This window comes from Amphibalanus amphitrite, unplaced genomic scaffold (genome assembly GCF_019059575.1).
Source record: "Amphibalanus amphitrite isolate SeventyFive unplaced genomic scaffold, NRLGWU_Aamphi_draft 000084F_arrow, whole genome shotgun sequence".
NCBI lineage: Eukaryota > Metazoa > Arthropoda > Thecostraca > Balanomorpha > Balanidae > Amphibalanus > Amphibalanus amphitrite.
The window spans coordinates 721075-741089 of NW_024881580.1; the positions used below are offsets into that span (position 1 = coordinate 721075).

General features: G+C 52.2%; 2 protein-coding genes across 3 annotated transcripts in view; one reads left to right on the forward strand and one right to left on the reverse strand.

Moving 5' to 3' along the window:
• LOC122379776 (N-alpha-acetyltransferase 15, NatA auxiliary subunit-like) overlaps positions 1–9040 on the forward strand; it is a 37975-nt gene extending 28935 nt beyond the window's left edge. For both annotated transcript variants that reach the window (XM_043362250.1, XM_043362251.1), the window contains 5 exons: positions 5843–6030; positions 6333–6441; positions 6636–6881; positions 7230–7324; positions 8017–9040. In XM_043362250.1, coding sequence (XP_043218185.1) covers positions 5843–6030; positions 6333–6441; positions 6636–6881; positions 7230–7324; positions 8017–8217 — 839 coding nt within the window. In that variant the 3' untranslated portion in view covers positions 8218–9040. The remainder of the gene's footprint in view (positions 1–5842; positions 6031–6332; positions 6442–6635; positions 6882–7229; positions 7325–8016) is intronic.
• Positions 9041–9329: 289 nt separating this feature from the next.
• On the reverse strand, positions 9330–18286 carry LOC122379831 (JNK-interacting protein 1-like). Its single transcript, XM_043362364.1, has 8 exons — positions 18051–18286; positions 17479–17696; positions 14649–14777; positions 14041–14157; positions 13688–13858; positions 13009–13307; positions 10774–10952; positions 9330–10573 (listed from the first exon to the last, which is right to left on the reverse strand). Exons 1-8 carry the CDS (start codon positions 18131–18133, stop codon positions 10498–10500), a joined length of 1272 nt encoding a protein of 423 aa, XP_043218299.1. The 5' UTR covers positions 18134–18286; the 3' UTR covers positions 9330–10497.
• Positions 18287–20015: the final 1729 nt, after the last annotated feature.

Genomic DNA, 20015 nt, shown 5'->3' on the forward strand with positions numbered 1-20015 from the left:
TTCGTGGATCTGTGGTTGTGCTCTGTTGCCCCTCACAGTGACTTTTCATGTGTTGAGGTGGCTGGTACGTTTTCCTGGTCGGCGCGGCGCGGCGGTCGTGGCGTGTTGTCGGCACGCGTGACCGGCCGGCGGTCGACCGGTTCTCGGAATGCCGGACACGCCAGTGACAAGGCCGTCCTGGAGGCCGCCGATCTGCCGCCGGTGGCGCCGACTGGGTGTCCTGGACTGGACGCGGCCGCCCTGTCCAAGGTGCACCGGTTAGCTGGCTATCCGGCTATACTGTCCGGCGGCGCCGGTGAGGTCTCCCCCCGGGGTGCCCCGATTGACCGTCCTGGCCGGCTGGTTTGACTTGCTGCGCCGACCGATTGCCTTGTCGGAGCTGACCGGCTGCCCTGCGTGCCCGCACTGGCCGGCTGTTCTGTCCTGCTGCCCTCCCTTCTTGGCTACATCTGCCTCTCCTGTCTGCGGCCAGGTCGCCTGTTCTGCTGACATACGACGTGATTCTACGCCGCTACAACTACTCCGCCTGCTAGTTTGGGGACCGGGGCTATCGAGTATCGCTATTGGGATCAGTACTCCGCGCTTCAGGACCATTGGGTTTGCTGACGCAATGACCTTCCTCCGACCTACCCGCTGATGCGTGCTTTGAGGCTAGGCGTTGGCTGCCAAACTGTCCCGGGGAGTCCTCTTCCTGCTTGAAATAATCCGTGGTGGTATCTATTCCTGCGTCCCGGTAGCTGACATCGTGACTTGGACCGTGTTCAACGCGGACGCTCCAGCACGAAACACCGGTGTGTGGGATTTAGGCGGGCGGCCGACGCCACGCCGTGCCACCTCACCAACAGCAGCAGCGGCAGCTGCCGGACCGTGGCGCCGCGCCTCAAGGACATCGCCGCCGCTATCGTTGTCACCCGAACAGAGCTGATCCGCCACCTCGAGCGTATGCACAAGGAACGGACGTGTTGCCTGGCCGCAGCCGCGCGAGGTGGCATAAGCCGAGCCTCGCCCACAAAATATCCGTCCAGCTACCGGCTACAACCCGCCGGCGACCGGCAAATTCCTGACATTTGTCAGGGCTTTGTTTAAACTCCATGAAAGCAGTCCAAAGCGGGCCGTGGCGGCACGTTGTTGAATTTCGCTGAGATGGTTGCCCTTGACGCGTTGTGGACGCGGTACGCCGGTGATGGCTCGATGCAGCAGGGCGTGATATAGGCGGGCGGCGGTGGCTGCCCGAGCCGGAACTGGGCGAACAATAGCGCGGCGCGGCACGACTCGGAGCAGTAACTCACGCAGCGGAGATAAGAGCCGCCATCTCGGTCAGGTGACACGTCACCGCTGACCGGTATCCGAAAAACGCCCACCGTGACATTTAACCAAAGTTTTTTTGGTGGCTTTGATACCGTATGTTTAGTAACAATGAGTCGTTATAGAGGAAAGTAACGAAACATGAGCCTTCATCATTACATCTTTCTCATCACCAATGCTTGGTCAGCTCAGTGGTCTCAATCATGGAGTGGCCAGTCCAATTACCTTGGCTGCTACCGATCACAGTGATACAGTGATCACTGATCAGTTGTTGTTTTTATTGTGTGTTGTTGCCATCCTTTTCGTGCGCCCGGCCCGTTCTGTACCATCAGCCGTTATTGTGATTGCGGCCCCATATTGCCTATCAGCCACCTCCCCCACTCATACACTTACGCAAGCAGTGCGTGTGTTGGGCCATCTGTGTTTGGTGTGTGCCGCTGCCATGGGGAGCGGTCAAATCAACCCGGCTGGACTGTAATTTATCACACCCAGAACTGCGAATGCCGTGCTTATTGAGGTGGCTCGCCCCGTTGCCCAAGCGCAGGCGGTGTCGGTGAAAGGCCGCCCTCCCGCTGTGATCCGTACGGGATCCGTCGGGGTCTTCAGTGTGTGATTGCTGCTGATGACCGGGCTGCGAAATGACGACTGAAGAGTGCATTTGGGGAGTTGGGTGGCGTATAATGCTTCTCATGCCTCGTAGATCTGCGGAGTGCTAGTGCGTCATGTGCGGCAATTGGCCGAAAAGGCATCGAGTCCTTCAATGTAATTGATCTTACTGGCTGATAAACGTGATACGCTTATGCGCAGCGTGGGATGCGATTTCACGATTATTTGCTCCATCTAACCACAAATCAGTAGGAGTATTTCAGGTGAAATGCCAGCTCACAGAGCTATTAATTAAGCTTCTGCGATCAATTAGCAGAATGCCTTGTTATGGAAATTTACCTACCTTGTTTCCGTAAGACGATTGGTGATTGTTGTAGCTGTGGCAGCCGACCGCCGGGCAGCCGAACCTTGTAATATCAGAGTAAATGCCTGATAATTAAGCCTTTAAATCGTTGACGCATTACGGAAATACCACTTGGCTCGCGCGATGACGGTTTATAACCCTCTTCCCGTGAGGTTTGTTAGGTAGCGTCGACCGATGAGCGTGTCGCCGCCACTTTTCGGTTCGCTGTTCATGCATCTTTGTGCATGTTACCTGACACTTAACTCCGTTGCTGTGTAAGGTCGGGTCACTGGGTCGCTCATAACTTTACGTGAACCGTTGCCGGCACGTCACCCTTGACGGCACAGTGGGAGGGCAGGCACCGGTCGTCTCCGGTCGGCTGTGAGCTCTGCCCGGGCCGCCAGGGGTGGCGATGACCTATTCCTGGGCTGCAGCCGCTCACCCCAGTGCCGCATTCCTGAGCGAGCTGGCTCCCGCAGCGCAGAAGCTACCGCCGTGCTGCCCGCACCGCCACTCGCTCAGCCCTAGGCAGTTGAGCTGCTCCGGCTCCAAACACGCTGCTCGAGCTGACGACCCGCCAGTGGGGCTCGTTTGCCGTGTGCATTATGTGCAACATCCATCCATACTCTGTCACATATTTCCCAGTATTGCATTGTAGTGAGCAGGGCGGTGGGAGGCGCGCACGGGACAGTGAAAGGCACCTTGGGCGGCGTGCAGTGTGCGCTCGGGCGGCGGCAGACGGCACAGCCGGCGCGCGGCGGCGCGGATGACGCCGGCGCCGGATGACGGTGACGCCTGATGACGGCGGCGCCGGCTGTCTGCGGCGCGGCCTTCTCGCTGGCGCCGCTGCCAGCGCCAGCGCCGGATTAGTGCTGTCGTCCGCGGCCGTACGCGCCGGTACGAGCCGTGTCTTGGCACTGCGGCTCTCAGTGCTGAGTTATATACGAGTAGCTGGAGAAATGACGGTGACGGGATGGCGAAAACTGGCATCTGCTGAATGCCAATAGTGGCAGTCAGAATAAAACTGACATCCGCTCATTTTCTGAATGCCACTATTTTAATCATTAAGTTTTTCTTCGGGAACGTGGTTTCCGACTAATCCAACTGCACCTTCGTGTGCTCATTTAAGCTCACTCGCCACTGGCACAACGTAATGAACTTTGGACGCAAACTTACTCTGAATTCGGTGCGACCTATAACCTCAGTAAACAAAGAAGCAACAAACAAGCAAACAAACCTTGACCTGGCCATGATCCCGGTGTTCAATTGACACACGCAAATGAAATAAGCACACGAAGACTATAAAACATGCTAATGAGACTTTTTAAAATTGCTGCCTGTGATATGCCCTTTGTGATCTGACATCGGGGCAAAGTTTTTATGATTGGTCAAAAACTATACTTCTATAAAAATCGTCCCTAGTAGTCATGACAATGCTCATAACTTTGTGCAGTCATTGCTAATTAACAACTGGTAAGTCCATGAGCTGCACTGGCTTAAAGGGACCCTCCCACCTTCAAAAAAGTTAATGAATTGGCATGAAAGTGATGTCGCTCGGTTCAGAAAGGGCAAAAATGAATATCTACCAAATTTCATCGAAAAATATTCACCGGTTTTCAAGATATTAGACTTTTACTTTTGTTTACTTTTTGGGATCTCCGCTGTTCCTAGCGACTTTATTTGAAAGTGCGGCATTTGTTGCGCGCAAAGCAGCATATACCACCGCGTGCTGCCAAACGTTTTAGTAAAAGATTTAAAAATCGTTAGATCTCCGCTGACGTCACAAATTCTAAGGGGGCATACCAATGCATTAGCCCCTTAGAATCCGAAAACTGCAAGTTTGAAATTCCATATCTCCGAATTAAAGCATTTTTCGATGTTGTGAATGCCCAAACCGGTATTTTCAGGCCATGGCCACCAATTTGGCTATCTCAACTCAAAACTAATGTTAAGGTGGGAGGGTCCCTTTAAATGTGAATCGAAGCTATTAGTATAAAGTTGAGCGCAAGGCCCGTCTATTTTAATGGCCTTACTTTTGAACCGCACATTTTGCTGAGATGTCTGCCGCCGTTTGGTCGTTGTGAAGCATCTAGTGCTCACCCCCGGCTCGGCTGGGCGTATGATCGTAGTGTGGCATCTGAGGCCTGCTCCCAGCTCCGTTGGCCGTGTGGCCGGATCGCGCGGCATCTGACGCCCGCTCCCGGCTCGCTTGGGCGTGGTCGGCGCGCAGGGCGGGGCCGTCTGCGGACCATCGGAGGCCGCCTGGCGCCGTCCACGGCCGCCGGGGTCGGCTGCGTGCCGCCTCGGCGGTACTCGGGTAAAAACCGGCCCGGCGCCGGTCCGGGGCGACCCGTTCATCCGACCCCCAGCCCCCCGCCAGGCGGTGCTGCGGGGACACTGCCAGAGCTGTGGCTGAGCGGTGGCGACGCTAACGGGCTGCCTAAATTAGACGACTGTCGTGCATCAGAGCTGCTTTGTCAACCATCATCTCATTCGAGTAGTTGAGCGCCGATGAGCTCCGTAGTCAAGGCGTCGTAATACCCGAATCACCATCATCAGTGTGGATGGAAAACTACTGACTTATTTGCCTATGAATGCCAGTATTAATATTCATAAGAAATTAGTTGGATAGTTTGGCATCTGATTGGTATGATGTGTGTGGTATGTCTTCCTAATATCAAAGTAGGAATATCTAAGCAGGAAAAGTTTCTAGAAACGGGTTCAACATCCCGCAAACGCACTCATACCTATTGGCTGGACGTTACTTTTTTGTTTGACGAGAAGCCCGCGCTGTCAGGTGCGTGCCACGTGGTGTGCTTCAGATATATCTAAGTGATGCCAACAATGTTAGTTCCAGAACGGCTTTCCTGCTTATTCCTTGATTTCTTCTGTCATCGGATGCTCGACAGCTGACCCATTTTACCATGTCCCAGTTAGGCTGTACTGCACGACGCACGTGCGTACGTGTGAGGTCCGTTTCTGTCTCTTGGCAACTGTGAAACCAAGCTCGCTCAAAGTTGTACACCGTTAGAGACCAGTTAGATGGGTGGCTTCTACGAGTCGGCTGGTCTCTGGGCAGCCAAGCACGTGCCGCCGCGTTTCTCTTTATACCTGTAGGCATCGCGATAGAAAATTCCGCAGCTAGCTTCTGAAGACTTGTCTTTGGAACGTGCATCTCAATTAAACCCTAATCTAGCCAACGATGCTCGACAATCCACTTTCGCTCATTTTTGGTTAAGCTGGTGGCGGGGAGCCAACGGAGGTAACGCCAATGAAAAGAAGTGGGCCACGGACGTTTCATTGAATTCTGGGCATAACTTCCAGAGAACCCTAACTATGAATAAATTGTATCCCGCCAGAGCTTAGCCCGTGGGTAAATGAGTCTTTGTCTCTGTCTCGCTAGAGAACCAAGCCTGTGTGTAACTTTGTCTCCTATCTCTGGATAACCTAGCCGGGTGTAACTGTGTCTCTGTCTTTTCAGAGAAGCTGGTTTGTGTGTAACTGTGTCCCCTCAGCCTTTGTTTCACTATGTCTCTGTGTCTATCCAGAGCGTCTGACCTGTGTTTAACTGAATCTCTCTATCTCCAGAGAACCTGTCGCCAGAGGAGCTGAAGAAGCTGCGCTCCCAGCAGCGGAAGGCGCGCAAGAAGGAGCGTCAGGAGCAGGAGCGGAAGGCGCAGGAGCTGCTGAAGAAGCAGCAGCAGCAGCAGAACCAGCGGAAGGACGACCAGGAGGAGAGCAAACATGACGAGCTGCAGCCCGACAAACTGGTCCAGGTACGGGACTTTTTGCCAGGTGGGACGCGGAAGGGAATGGGAGAATGACGTAGTAAATTTTCGTTTCTGCTTTGTTATGAACGAAGGCTTTGGGGACAGCGTGTTATGAAATTGCACTTAAGTATAAGTGCGCATTACTGCGCATTCTTCCATGTTTGGAATGTTTTTCGTCATTTCCTAAAATCCGTACTATTCAGAGGTTCTTGTGTCTTGCTTCAGTGCTCCGTGCTATATCGATCATTATACTAGTTGTTAGATTATTTTCTGTTTCCGTGTACTCATTACGTTTCTGTAACCTTCAGACGCAACAGCCGCTGGAGGAGGCTGCGAAGCTGCTGCAGCCACTGCTGCAGCTGGCGCAGAACAACATCGAGACCCACCTCATGGCGTTCGAGATCTACTACCGGAAGGGTAAGGTGGCCTACACTCAGTTGCTAATGCTATCAGCTAAAGACGAACTGAAATTTCGACAGGCATCTTGCAAACCAGGGAAACGGTACCCAACCCTACGTACACCAACATCGAATGAGTCGCTTGAATTCCTTGCATGCCATCTGCTGTCCTCGTTTTCCAACTGACCCGCTTATTGACGTCCTCTCCGGCAGGCCGGATTCTTCTGATGCTGCGCGCCCTGAAGCGGGCGCTGGCGCTGGCACCGGACAGCGCTCGGCTGGCCGCTCAGCTGGTACGCTTCCGTCGGCTGCTCGACGAGCGGCAGGCGCAGCTCAGTGAGCCGGTGCGCGCCGTGCTGGCCGAGGCGGCGCCGGCCCTGTTCGGTGACCTGTCGGCCCAGCAGCTGGCGGACCGCACAGTGGCTCAGCAGCCTGACTCGCTGGAGCACGTCCTGCAGGGTGAGACGACGGAGCGGCTCGGGATGGGGGACTGAGCGGTGAGGAGGATGGGATCGAACGGTGTCCATAGCTCACGACAGGGCTCCATACACGCTCTTTGGGGGAATAATTATAAAAGTGTCGTCATTTAGGTGCATGGTGAGTGATGGGTTATTCAAAATATCTCAGTTTTCTCGAGTGGTATTTTCGAAGATGAAACTTCGCGTTCCTGGCATGCCCATTGTTACCATAAGATGGGATTAATCTGTACTGATCCAGGGTTTTACTCTGTGTTCTAGACGGTCACTCGCTCACTGAATATTGCATCAGCCACGTATCGGCTGTCTGACTGACTGTCAATGCCGACAGGTGCGCGGATGATGTTCTTCCTGGACAAGAGCCGCGACGCCGAGGCCGTGAAGCTGGTCTCCGACCTGGCTGCCTTCCCCAGCTGCACTTGGCAGGTGAGTGGTCCGAACCGCGGACGCTCGGGGTTTCATCGGGAGGATGTACCCGCGGACGCTCGGGGTTTCACCGAGAGGACCTACCCGCGGACGCTCCGGGTTTCACCGGGAGGCCGTGTCATACCTATTTTGATGTGGTTGATCAGATAGGGCCATTTACGGGAGAATGCATGAGTAGTTACAAACAGTTTGCGATGCTAAGCATAGAAGACAATCCGTGTGTTATACGATGTTTACTTGCTCATGTATCTCCGGTGGAAGATGGGCGTTCGCAATCGCTGCGCCCTTACACTGCCGTTTGATGACGGCTCATGGGGTCTCAGAATTGTCATTTCTTAGGTATATTTCATTGGATGCGCGTGACACCGTAAAGACTAAAGGGGTTACACCATCGAGTGTAATCATGTGGCCGGCGTAGCGTATTGCACGTTCGCAAACTGCGTATGTCTGAATTGGAGCTGCTTCAGGAAGCAAAGGAACCTCTTCCCCACCCTACATCGTCCCTCCCATTCCTCGTTCCAAGTCGGCACGAGTTGCCGTCATTGGCCGGAACCTTATCGATCCCAGGTAAGTTACCATTTTATGTTGGTCTCTATTTTTATTTTGTTGGCTGATTTGTGTGTCTCTGTCTCGCTGTGTTTATGCCGCCGTATTCAGCCGTCTCTGACGCTCTCTGCCCCTCTCCGCTGCAGACGTGCCGTGACGTGCTGACGGCGATGCTGGACGGCGAGCTGGGGCCGGCCGGCGAGGCGGCCGCCGCCGCCTTCCGCGCCGCCTGTGCCGTCCGCTTTCCGTACTGTGCCGTGCTGGGAGGAGCGCTGCCGCGCGCCGAGCCGACCGCAGAGAACAACGGCCCGCTGACGGCCAAACAGGCAGGCTCCGAGCACAAGTGACACGAACACACGGCCGACGGGCGCCTGGCGCCGGACCTGTAGTGGGCGTCTGGGCCGCGGCGCGGCGCCACCTGTCCGTCCGCGGCCCGACGGCGGCGTTCGGAAATTTTGTACAGTTTGTATCATACTATCGCTGGGTTTTGAAAGCTAGTCTATGACGTTGATTGGCAGCGGCGCAGGGCCTGTGATGTTCCGGTGGCAGATGTGCGCACGCGCGCCGCACTGCGGGCCGGCAAACAGCGCTGGCCACCATAATTTTACCTCTGCAATTGTCTGGATCATCGACTACCGATCGCCCTCCTCAGTTACTGCTCGTACCGGCCAGCTGGCAGACGGACTACGTCTGGCGAGTTCACTTTGTTTCTCTTGAGTGACCTTTGTAGCAATAATTATTTGAGTTGGCAGTTGCAGAATGTACTGGCACCAATCGCCTGTGGACATGGCCGGTCCTCAATTGAATACACTTTTATAAGCCACGCGGCGTGCTGTTGCTGATGGAACTTACGAAGCGCTTCGGGCCCCGCCAAGCTCGCCTTCAATACATTTAAAATTGTGCTGCTCTATGCCAGTTTCCTGCTTGCTATGCTTTCGCTGGAAGTAATTTCGCCAACAAGGGATTTAAAAACCCGCGACAAAATTCCGTTTTGTTGAACAGTTAGTAGGTTGTCCTGTGGTCATACTCCTAGCCTGGACCTTGTAGTGGTGTTGTTGACCTACAGAAAACCCGCAACGGTGATTTGCCCTAGGAATGGTCACTTTTGTACCATCGGTGAGTTGTGCGTGTTTTGTGATGAATCAGGTTAATACACAATGAACGAACGCTTCTGGGTCGGTTGCGATGCGTAAGGAGTGGTCGAAAGGTATGTCTGGTGGATAGAGGATGGTAAACGTTGTCATTGCCGTATAACTAACCATTTTTCAGGCTAGTGTTTCAACATAAGTAACCCATTCATTGCACGCTTGGCGAGGCTCAGATTTAAGACGCTAGTGACAGACAGAATAAGGCTCTCAACGGGCGTGAATCAGCTGTCAAAATTTATGGGAACCCGAAATACGGACGACCTACCTAAGCAACACACTTTATTATCAAACGTAGCACTCAGTAATAATTGTTTATTTGTTAAATCAAGCTGTACACCTATGTATATTTGATCAGAGTTCATTCGGAGAACAGGCACATGACTGAGATAAGGGATGCAAATGAAAGTACACATTGTTACTGATAGATGTCGTTATACGACAGAGGTCATACAGAAATACAGCGAAAACAATAATGTCATAAATGCTTGTCTCGGTACATCTGCATAGTTCATAGCAAGGAAACGGTTCACCTCTAGCTTGAAACAGGGATGAAATGCTGAATCAAAATAGTAGCCTATCATTCTCTTAGAGCTTGCTGCAAAATGTTCAATTTCATGTCTAAAAAGCCGTAGATCGCCGAAAGTAGTTAATTTATCTATTCAAATCTTAGACTTAATCGTGGTACTGAAAACTTCAGTTGTGATTGGGACGAATGGGATGGTAATATTTTATAGGCAGGTAAAGTACAGAAGCTTACTAACTTTGACATATTCATAACAAAATTAGAATCCACATAGTGTCAGATGCTTTAAATGCTAACAATAGTTATTGCCCGGATGGTGAACCATTCCCCGTGCAGTAGGTGTAAGTACGGAGAGCATCACTGACTGTCGCGCTGCGTCGCTGAGCGGCCCGCGGCGCTCTGACAGGACCGGCCGGTTTGGCACTGGGACCGGTGTGGTGCGGGCCGCCGCCCACTCCCTGGCTGCTGCACCCTCAGCAGGGGCCGCCGGTCCGACCGAGAGGGCTTCCAGCACCGCCGGCCATCGGTGTGTGACCGATCCCCCGGACCCGACCCTCCCCCACCTCACCCCACCCCTTCCCCCACCCCACGGAGCCCTCTCGGCTCGATATCAAATCACAACACAGGAACGGTGTGCTCAACCCACGAAACACCCCCAGGGCGGTCACCCCTTCACCGACCTTCCCATAACACCTTGATTGCAACGATTGATGCATATGCCCCACCTCACGCCATTCGCCTCACGCAGGCCGCAATGTGCGACTCGTAGGCGGCACACTTTTGGGTCGGCGGGCCACTACCTCGTGCTCAGACTGAAAGCGACGACAGCAGCAACACTGCAGACAGGTTTCCATTGACTGCCGGCCGACGAAGCGTACCCATATCACCCACCGGCTCATTGTCCGCGTCACAACATTGCCGCTCAGACTCCTGCACGTCCCGACTTTTATCACTCGTTAGAAGTCCATGAATATCTCCTCGATGGGGTAAGCCGCTTCAAGGTATTTTTGATAAAACCGCTGGAAAGCACGTCTGGAACACAAGAGACCGGATATTAGCGTCAAGTGGATCGCGGGGACATGTAACAATCAGCAGTCTGAAATGGTTAAACCGAGGTGCAATTCCAAGTCACTTCCGACCATCTGGAAACGCACCTAGTTATTGCCCGTCCCCACTTTTGAGAGAATCGATCAAGTCCAAGTCGAGTGTCCATGCCAGTGGCTAATTCTTACCCGACAGCCTCTGCCACGGGCCTGGTCGACTCTTCTGAGACGAAAACGTGACAGGCGAACTTCAGGTCCTGTGGGTGCTTGGTCACAAAGCCGAAATACTTCCGGTTTTGTGGGTGGAATCCGCAGAAAGACACATTCTTGATTTCATAAAAGTAGTCGTGACAAAGCACATGGTTGGGCTGAAACAGACAATTATTAATTTTTACATTATGCTTGACATGATACGGGCGGCATCGGTTATATCGTTCGAATATATCGTTATATCGTTTTCCGACAAATTAACGAAAGAATATGATGACATATGGTATGACCATTATAACACTTTCCGTGTCAAGTGGCTAATTCTTGTCAAGTGGCTAATTCACCAGTGAACGGATCCTCCGCCTGCGGCGAGGACGGCATCACCATGCACATGATTCGCCTGTCTTTTGATGTCATCGGAGGTGTGTTCCTCCATTTGCTCAATTCCAGCATCTCCAACGCCGACGTTCCTGATCCCTGGAAACATTCCCTCGTCCATCCCATCCACAAGTCCGGCGACCCCTCCGATCCTTCCAACTTCCGACCCATTTCCATCGTTCCCGTCTTTGCCAAAATTGTAGAGCGTGCCGTCCACCAGCAGCTCTTCAATTACCTCTCACAAAACCATCTCCTATCCCCAACTCAGCACGGATTTCGTCATCGTCACTCGACTGAAACCGCGCTGATATCCATCACCGACCAAATCCTATCATCCAACGACCACGGCGACCTCTCCCTTCTCTGCCTGCTGGACTTGAGCAAATGCTTTGATGTGATAGACCATCAAAAACTTCTCACTAAACTACAACTTCACGGAGTAGAAACGACATGGTTTTCGGCCTACCTTCAAAATCATACCCAGAGCGTCTGCTTCACAGACAATCTGGGTAACATCAAAAAGTCATCTCTTCCCAACAACATCGGCGTCTTCCAAGGTTCTGCTCTCGGCCCTCTGCTCTACTGCGTCTTCGCGAACGACTTATCCTTGTTCACCGGAGACGCAGTGGTAGCACAGTACGCCGATGACACACAAATTCTGGTCTCTGGCAAAAAATCTGACATGCAAAGCGTGGTCAGGAAGATGGAAGCAGTGCTGACTTCCATCGACCTTTGGTTCCAGGCCAACGGCCTCAAAGTTAACGCAGGAAAAACTCAGCTGATGTTGTTGGGAAGCTCTCAAAATCTGCGCAACGTTCCTGGCCTCTCTGTCAAATTCCGCGATCATGATTTACTCCCTGTCTCGGAAGTTAGAAATCTCGGTTTAACATTCGATAGCACGCTCAGCTGGACTAGTCACATTTCTTCTCTCACAAACCGCTGTTTCGGAACCCTTCATGGTCTATCACATCTAAGGAACCACCTCCCACCATCGGCTGTCACCGTCATCGTCCAAGCCCTCGTTCTCTCGCAGGTCCGATACTGCATCTCAGTATACGGCAACTGCACGCAGACAAACCTCTCTCGGCTCCAAAAAATAATTAACTATGCTGCAAAGGTGATTTTCGGCCGCAAAAAGTACGACCATGTATCGGACCTGCTGGATAACTTGGGCTGGCTCAGCGCTGAGCAGCTTGCTCAGTATCACTCTCTGTGCCTGCTGCACAAGGTGCGGCGATCAGGCGAGCCAGAAACCCTGGCTGCCCAGCTGGTGCAGGTATCGCAGACGCGGCAGCGCTCCACCAGACAGGACCGCAATCTGTCAGTCCCACGATCGCGGTCAGCGATGGGGCAGCGCCGGTTCTGCTGCCGGGCGCCCCTCGCCTACAACCAGCTCCCGTCAGAACTGACGCGTCTACCGGCCCACCTATTTGGTCGGCACCTCCAATCCCACCTACGGGGAGGCGAGGTGACTTAGACAGCGGCCATGAGTCTGTATGAGTGCATGTGTATGTTTGTTTGTGTGTACGGGCTTTGAGCGTATTTATCACGTTATTTTATGTTATGTCTCCCATGCAGAGTTTTAGCCCTGTACGAGCGGCCGTAATAGCCACGAGTGTATCGTGGATGGCTTCAATACACGTCTATGTCTATGTCTATGTCTATGTCTATGTCACTCGTCTGGGGCCTATAGAGGGGCTGTCCGATATAATATGCGGGGTCCTGGCACTTGCTGCACGTAAGACGCAACTAAATATGCCTTTGAATGTTCTGAACGGTGTCTCAAGAGCATAAGCATATTACTATAGCTCACATAACGTTTCCGTATGCACTCACCGCCGGCTTGCTCTTGTCGATCATGCGCACGCCCTGGTCGGAGATCTCCAGGATGCACGGGTAGGCGAAGGCGGCGTCAGCTGGGTCCGGCGCCGCGCGCACGTCTCCGATCACCTTCTGCACCGCCTGCGTGATCACCTCGATGCCCTTGTGTTTGCGCGCCTCCACTGAACCCAGGTAGCCGAGCAAGTAGCGCTCCTTTCGGACCGGCGGCGCCGACGGGTCAAAGTCGGCGTAGTCGACGTCTGTGACGTAGGCGGACGGGAACACGCCGCGCAGTCCCGTGCGCAGGTTCACGCCTGGAGAGCCGGCCAGGCGTTAGCGGGTCAGCACTCAGCACAGTAGTCCGAAACTATTGGCTAAACGCTGTTTGTCAGCAGTGCGTGGTCGCTAAACAAATATTTTGCGGGCAATCCTATTTTCCGCATTAAAAGTTCATGCGACATGGAAAATTATTTGCCTGTGAATACAATCATGACTGAATTAAAGAGGTGAGAAGCTACCTACAAACATCGTTGATACGTTTTCTGGGCCGAACTTTAAAACGGTTAATCACGGTACCAAAAGAAAGTGCCTTATGGAAGCGTGGCTGATAAAAAGCGAAGCCTATTTAGGTATAACATGTCCATTCACCAATGACAATATAACTATGTGTGTTATTGTGTAAGTCAACCATTACCTGTGCACCACAAGTCGTCGGCCTCTTTGATCAGATAGACCGGGTCACCGATGTCGATGGTGATCTCGTCGTGGTGTCTCGGCTCGAACTTGTAGAGACCTCGGTGCGTTGCCTCAAGAAGTTCCAGCTTTGTGCAGAGCGCCGCACTGGGCGATACTGGAGACATCGCTCCTATACAAGAGAAAATTAAGGAACTGTTTAAAAGGCGTTATGTTGTGGGATGAAGTATTTTTGATCACAATGGTAAATGCAAATGTTTCTATTTTCCGGCATATGATTGTCCGGCGAGCGTCTCACGTTGGCAGAGTGCCGGGGAAGGGGAAGGACACTGCGTTTAGACTTTAGAGACTTACCTGACGCGTTCCGCTGCCGCGCCCGGCAGCAGTTGTCGGGCGAGTGTGCCGTCGAGTTGCCAGAGTCGCCGTCGGTACACGTGTGCAGGACGTCTGAGTCGGGAGAGCTGTCCCCGTCTGGCGACGCAACAGAGAACAGCTCGGGGTCACGCACCAAATAGGTACGTTTACTCAGACTTATAACGGAGAACATGACGTGAAACCTAGAAAATACCCTCATCTGCTTGCCTATACTTTTCCGCGAGTTCATCTCAGCACTGATCTTGACCTTGTCGCATGCTGAGATGACCTTTGGCCACAGCATAACGAATTCGTTGAACGTATTGTCAGCTGATACAAACGCAACCCCGGGAGCATTGTTCACGAAATGACGTTATTCCCAGTGGCCAAGTCGCTATTTGATATTTTTATATAAAGGTTTCCTGGAGCGTGACGGGTGTTCTTATACAGAGTTACCCGTACCACTATCCGTAATGTGCCCTTCCAATCAGAAAATAAGACTGTGCCCCCGTCTGCAAAACTTTTAATTTACTCATGACGCAGATTGGTTGCATAATTCATACACCCTGGCGGCCAGAAAAGTTTCCCGGCGAGATCGGCTCTCTTACCTTTGGACAGGTGTGAGCACTTCATGACGTAGACGGGCTGAGCGGGACGACCATCGTCGCCCGCTTCCAGTATACCCAGCTCCGAGGCCAGACTCAGATGTGAGACCAGTCGCAGGTGACGGGACAGGGCTGGCAGCAGAAGACGACATTTGGTAGGCGGGCTTGGGAAGACGATATTAGCCCGAGGGCTCAAACAGATAAGCTGGATAGACGGAACTAGACAGACGAGCTCAGACAACCGGAATTCAAGTCTCAACGGTTCAGACCGGTCGAAATCAGGGCGGTGTTTCAACGGCACGCTGCTAGCCGCTGCCAGCACACGTGGCAATCCGGGTTTCCATGGAGACATAAACAAGCCCATTGCTCAACACTACCATAAGTGTGACGTCAGCTCGCGATATGCGCTGGCAGCGGCTGGCAGCGTGCCTTGAAAGTTGAAACAGGGCCCTGACAGACAAACTCAGACAGATGGACTGATAGATGGGTCAGGCAGATAAACACAGACGGGCTCAGACAAAGGGGATTGGAAAGACGGGCTTCGACAGATAGTTCAGACAGGCGGCTCAATAGACGGGCTGCGACAGACGTTCTCAGTTATAATGAAAGTCATACTCAAAACCATCAGTTTATATTTTTGTCGATGCTTCTGCTATAATCTGTTATCATAAAACATGTGGTCACCATTCACAGTCATATTTCGCTTTGTCAGTCAGTCCTTGCCCCGGGGCCGACCGGCCGGCTGCCTACCGCTGGCGAATTGCGACCCTGGGCAGTAGACTGACCCGCAGGGCTATTACCCGGCGGCGCGGCGGCAGCAGCGGGCGGGCCGCCTCGTTGGCTCGGCTCAGGGGCCCGACGGGCGACGCAAGCTCATTCCAGCCACACGTGACATTTACGCCCCCAAGCCTTCGTGATTTATTTTTCATAATTATGCTTCAAGAAATCATAACCAATTCGACAAATAAATACCTATAAGCAGCTTTTGAATATAAGTTGGTCAATCATATAAACGTTATTGAGAAACCCCAGACCCTACAGATCTTAATTTTCGGAAAACTCCAGCTGCCTTCACGTGGCTGTAGGTACAGAACTACTGCGATGTGCATTAAAAATGTAAGTTTGAAGGACGTGAAGCTGGTGGGTCAAAAGTCAGTTCATTTGCGGGGGCCATCGACATGTTTCTCGCACACTATTTTTGAATAACGTTCTCGGCTTTCGAGTGTGAGTAAGAAGTAAGAACGACTTTTGTCGAATCCAGAGAGAGCTAAAAGCCACGTCCGCGTGGCATTTGTTATTTATGCCTTCCATGAAGCTTGTGTGATCTCAACAGAACGGCTTCCTACTATAGCCGAAATAAATATAGTAAATAAAGTTATGCTGCTAATCGCCAGAGTACATACCTATGTAAATATATTTATTGTGAACATACTTTACCGGTGTGAAAAGACTAAAACTCAAGGCTTTGGTTCAGCTGTTCAGATTATCGTTCACGGTTCGGCTCAGCCCAGTTTGATCCAGATAGACGATACGCCTAGCTAGACAAGCATAGCGTAGGAATAACATTAGACATAGCTTAAATGACATCTGACACAACTGATCGACCGCCTGAGACCAACCAAATCAGCCATGCCAACTTAGAAGTGTGTTTAAGTTTTTTAAACACATCAAGGTCTCTCATACTCAAAACGGAAAATTAACCCTCGCATGTGTAGGGGTGGGGGGGGGGGTCGGATGGACCCCCCATGGTTTTTCGCAAATAACTCGCGTAAAAAGCGGTCGATCGCGACGAAACTTTCAGTACCCTCGCATTGATCAATTTTACACCTACCCTAAAAATTTCATGACCCTGACCCAAATGACCTTTGACCTGTGACCTCTTTTCCGAGACCATGTTTGGCCGGAATCGCGATTCGGCGTACGTCGGCTCGCATTAGCCGCGCGTTTGCAAGCTTTTCGTGATTTCAAACGTTCAAACATGTGATTTGATGTTGCTCCCATGCATTAGGGTGGGTGTCAAGGTCACCTGAAGGTCAGGTCAGGTCATTGACCTTTGGTGACCTCGGGTGACCTCGGTTCACTTTTTTCGAGTTTTACATGTTTCTAGGCTAGTTTTTGGAGCTGAATTCGAATTTAGCAACCATTTGAATATTTACGAAGTAGTTTTGGTGCCTTCGTAACATGTTACGAAGCTGTCAGAGGCGGTTGACACGTACTACGAATACCCGTCACGACGCCTACTGGTTGACCTGACCTGACCTGACCCGACCTGGTCTAAATGCTTAAAGACATCATCTGTGATCAAAACTAACACGATATTCGTGATCAGCACCCCGAAAAACCTCTTAGCAGCCACTCTTTACGACTTTCTAATAGGTCCCGCGATTTCCCGACTTTGGGTCATTGACCTGACCTGGAAGGTCAACCAATGACCTAGGACCTTAAAATTGGGTATCATCGGCTTCCTCTCGTCACGGGCAACACGCTCGTTTTTTCCGCGAAGCTCTAGCTCGATCAGGGCCAAACGGCAAGGGGGGGGGGGGGTCCAACCGACCCCCCCCCCCCCCCCCACACACACACACATTAGAAGCTGGAAAACGCCGCACACATGCGAGGGTTAAGCGACTACGGCGACTAACTATGACTCCGTGCGGCATTATACGAAATATCGAATCCCGACCCAATACACCGAACACACCAAACAATAAACAACACTGACCTCACCATACGCCAACGATCCCCCGGAAAATGACCACTACCAAGCATCCCGGTTGGAGCCAGCGCCCACCGAGCGGATCGATGGCGGCCCCAGCGGACCTCATAACGCACTTACGTCTTTTACTTTTGGGAATCTCGGGGAGTCTCCGTCGCCTCTGCGGCTGCCGGTGTTGGTCGGTGTCGGCCGGCTCGTGGGCGGGCGCCCAGCCGGAGGGCTCCCAGCGGCCCGAGTGCAGGGCTCGCGTCTCCTCGGAGGTCTCCTCGCCGGCCGAGTCGCCCTCGCTGGAGCTCTCCGGCGCGGTCGGCCCACCGGGCGCCACGTCGTGCACCAGTCTGAGGTGGAGGGTGCGGCGCAGCAGCACGCCTTGGTCAGAACACACAGCAGCGGGGTGGCGGCCAACACTGGGTCGGAGTCGTATGGTAACGGAATGGGTCAGCTTCAATAGTCAGCACGGAAGTAGTTAACGACGTTCGCTTGCAGTTATAATTTGAAGTTATGCTTTGAATTATTCAGAGCCCAAATGCTTAATGCATCCAACTTAAATAAAGAGTCCAAGAGAACACGGACTTTTGGCGTTTTTCCTTTCGCAGCTGTTGACCTGTCCGCCAGTTGCTATAGAACCCAACGATTGTTATCTAACAACGATTCATAGCCCCAGTTTCCACTGTTATGGATGCGACTCTCACCTGTACGACTGTTCCGGAGCCTTGATGTGCTGCGGCAGACGGTCGAAATGGCGGCGAAACTCCTCGAACTCGAGGTCGGCCATGATGGTGCCGGCGGAGTGCCGCGGCCCTGCACGCCGTCCGCTGGCGGACCAATCGATGGTGCGCTGGGGCGGACGGCTCGGGTCGTCTGTGACGTCACCGCCGGCCCGTCGGCGCCGGCGCAGCTGGAGGGGCGCGGCGGTGGAGGTTGGGCCGAATTCCGGGAGGATGGGCTGCGGTCACGTCGGTTAACGCGAATATTTTTGTACTTGTTTTTAATGAAATGATGGTGGGTGGTGGATAGTTCGGTAATATACATATAGTTTACTGATGACAGGAACTTATCCTATGGCTGGCACATGCTGTTGACCGACTAGCGAACTCTGTATATCAGTAGTCATTTAAACACCTGCCGAAGTGGCGTGCCTTTTGTGCCTTTTGTTCTCTTCCGTCCTATTGCATGGTTTATCCACCAGCCACCGAGTGCCTTTTATTTTACCAATCTGTAAAAGGTAAGTTAGAGAATGCAAATATCTACAGACGCTTCAACCCTCGCCGGTCTTCGGTTTACCTATCCTATCGGTTTTCGGTTATCCTATCCTAACCATCGGTTTTCTACATGCGCGCCGGCCGAGGGGGGAAGGCAGGTGCGACCCCCCTCACCGTTTCGTCCATGATGGAGCTAGAGCGTCGCGGAAAAACGAGCTTGTGTGCCGTTACGAGAAGCAGCGATTGGTACCAGCATTTAAGGTCTCAGTTCAACCGGTGACCTCTGAGTTCAGGTCCTATGGCCCAAGATACGGGCTCGGTTTTTGGCAAACAGCTTTGCAAAAAAAAAAAAACGGCCGCAGAGCCGCGATTTTGGCATCATCATGTTTGCCTCACTCAGGCGCGCCGAAAGATATACTTTTGGTTTGGGTAAGGTCAACTTGACGTGTTGACCTCGGATCACGGTCAGGTCAGAGCCCCCCAGGTCACGAACTTGGTCAAAGGAGGTCATGTTGCATATCATTTGATTCGGCAGGTCTTCTTGAGCCCATTGTTGGCTTTCTTGACTCGCTAGCTCAATTTGATCAGGAGTTATTGACGAAAAACTTTTATGACCCAAGTGACGCCATTGACGTCATGCAATGTCAACAATGCAAAAGTGAGGCATTCAAACTTGCAAAGAGTGCATGAAATCACGATTCTGTGTGGTTGATATAGTTTGAGATCGTTCCAGGCTCCAAAATAGCAGTTTTCATTTCTCCCCATTTACTTACGTACACTATAATGGTGAGGTCACGTGACCGACCCGACCTCATGTGACCTTTAGGAAAAATCCGAGATATACAAGTTGTGAGACCTCTGAAGGATACTAGGTTTTGTAAGTTTCATCTGCCTGTGAAAGCTCCTCTGGCACTGAGGGCGTTGCGAAGTTGCGACATCTGAAGACCGTGCAGAGGTTTACTTATGACGTCGTAGGTCAGTGACCTGACCTGACCCGAGAATTCGGTTGATTTTAAAAGATCTGGCTTGAATCAAAGGTCAGGTATGCCAAATTTTAGCTTTCTATCGCCAGCATGTTGGGAACTATCGCGAAAAACCCTATGGGGGGGGGGGGACACCCGCCCTCCCCCCTCGGCCGGCGCGGGTTAACGTTTCATCAGACTCGCGTGGTTTGCAGGGCCATTGGTAACGGTTGTATCATTATATGGTAACGGTTTTAACGGCTATATGCTTCTATAGAAAAGTCCACCCATAGCAGGGTTAGCCTCGCCCGGTTGGTGCAAAAACCTTAGACGCTTTTCTCGATTGTTCAAAATATATTAGGCAGGTACCTACTGAGCGTACCTAACCTATGATGAAAGTCAATCTTTGTAATTTTAAGCGCATTTTGAAGTCAGGTCGGTGACTATAACGTCATAAATGAACATTTACACATTGCAAAAATGTCATCATTCG

Excerpts from the sequence above, each read along its gene's own strand:
- LOC122379831 (XM_043362364.1), bottom strand. The coding sequence starts at position 18,133 with ATGGCCGACCTCGAGTTCGAGGAGTTTCGCCGCCATTTCGACCGTCTG. Across the intron at positions 14,778-17,478 it reads GATTCCCAAAAGTAAAAGAC|CCCTGTCCCGTCACCTGCGA; the intron begins GTAAGTGCGTTA and ends TTCTGCTGCCAG. Across the intron at positions 10,574-10,773 it reads CCCGTGGCAGAGGCTGTCGG|ACGTGCTTTCCAGCGGTTTT; the intron begins GTAAGAATTAGC and ends CTTGTGTTCCAG.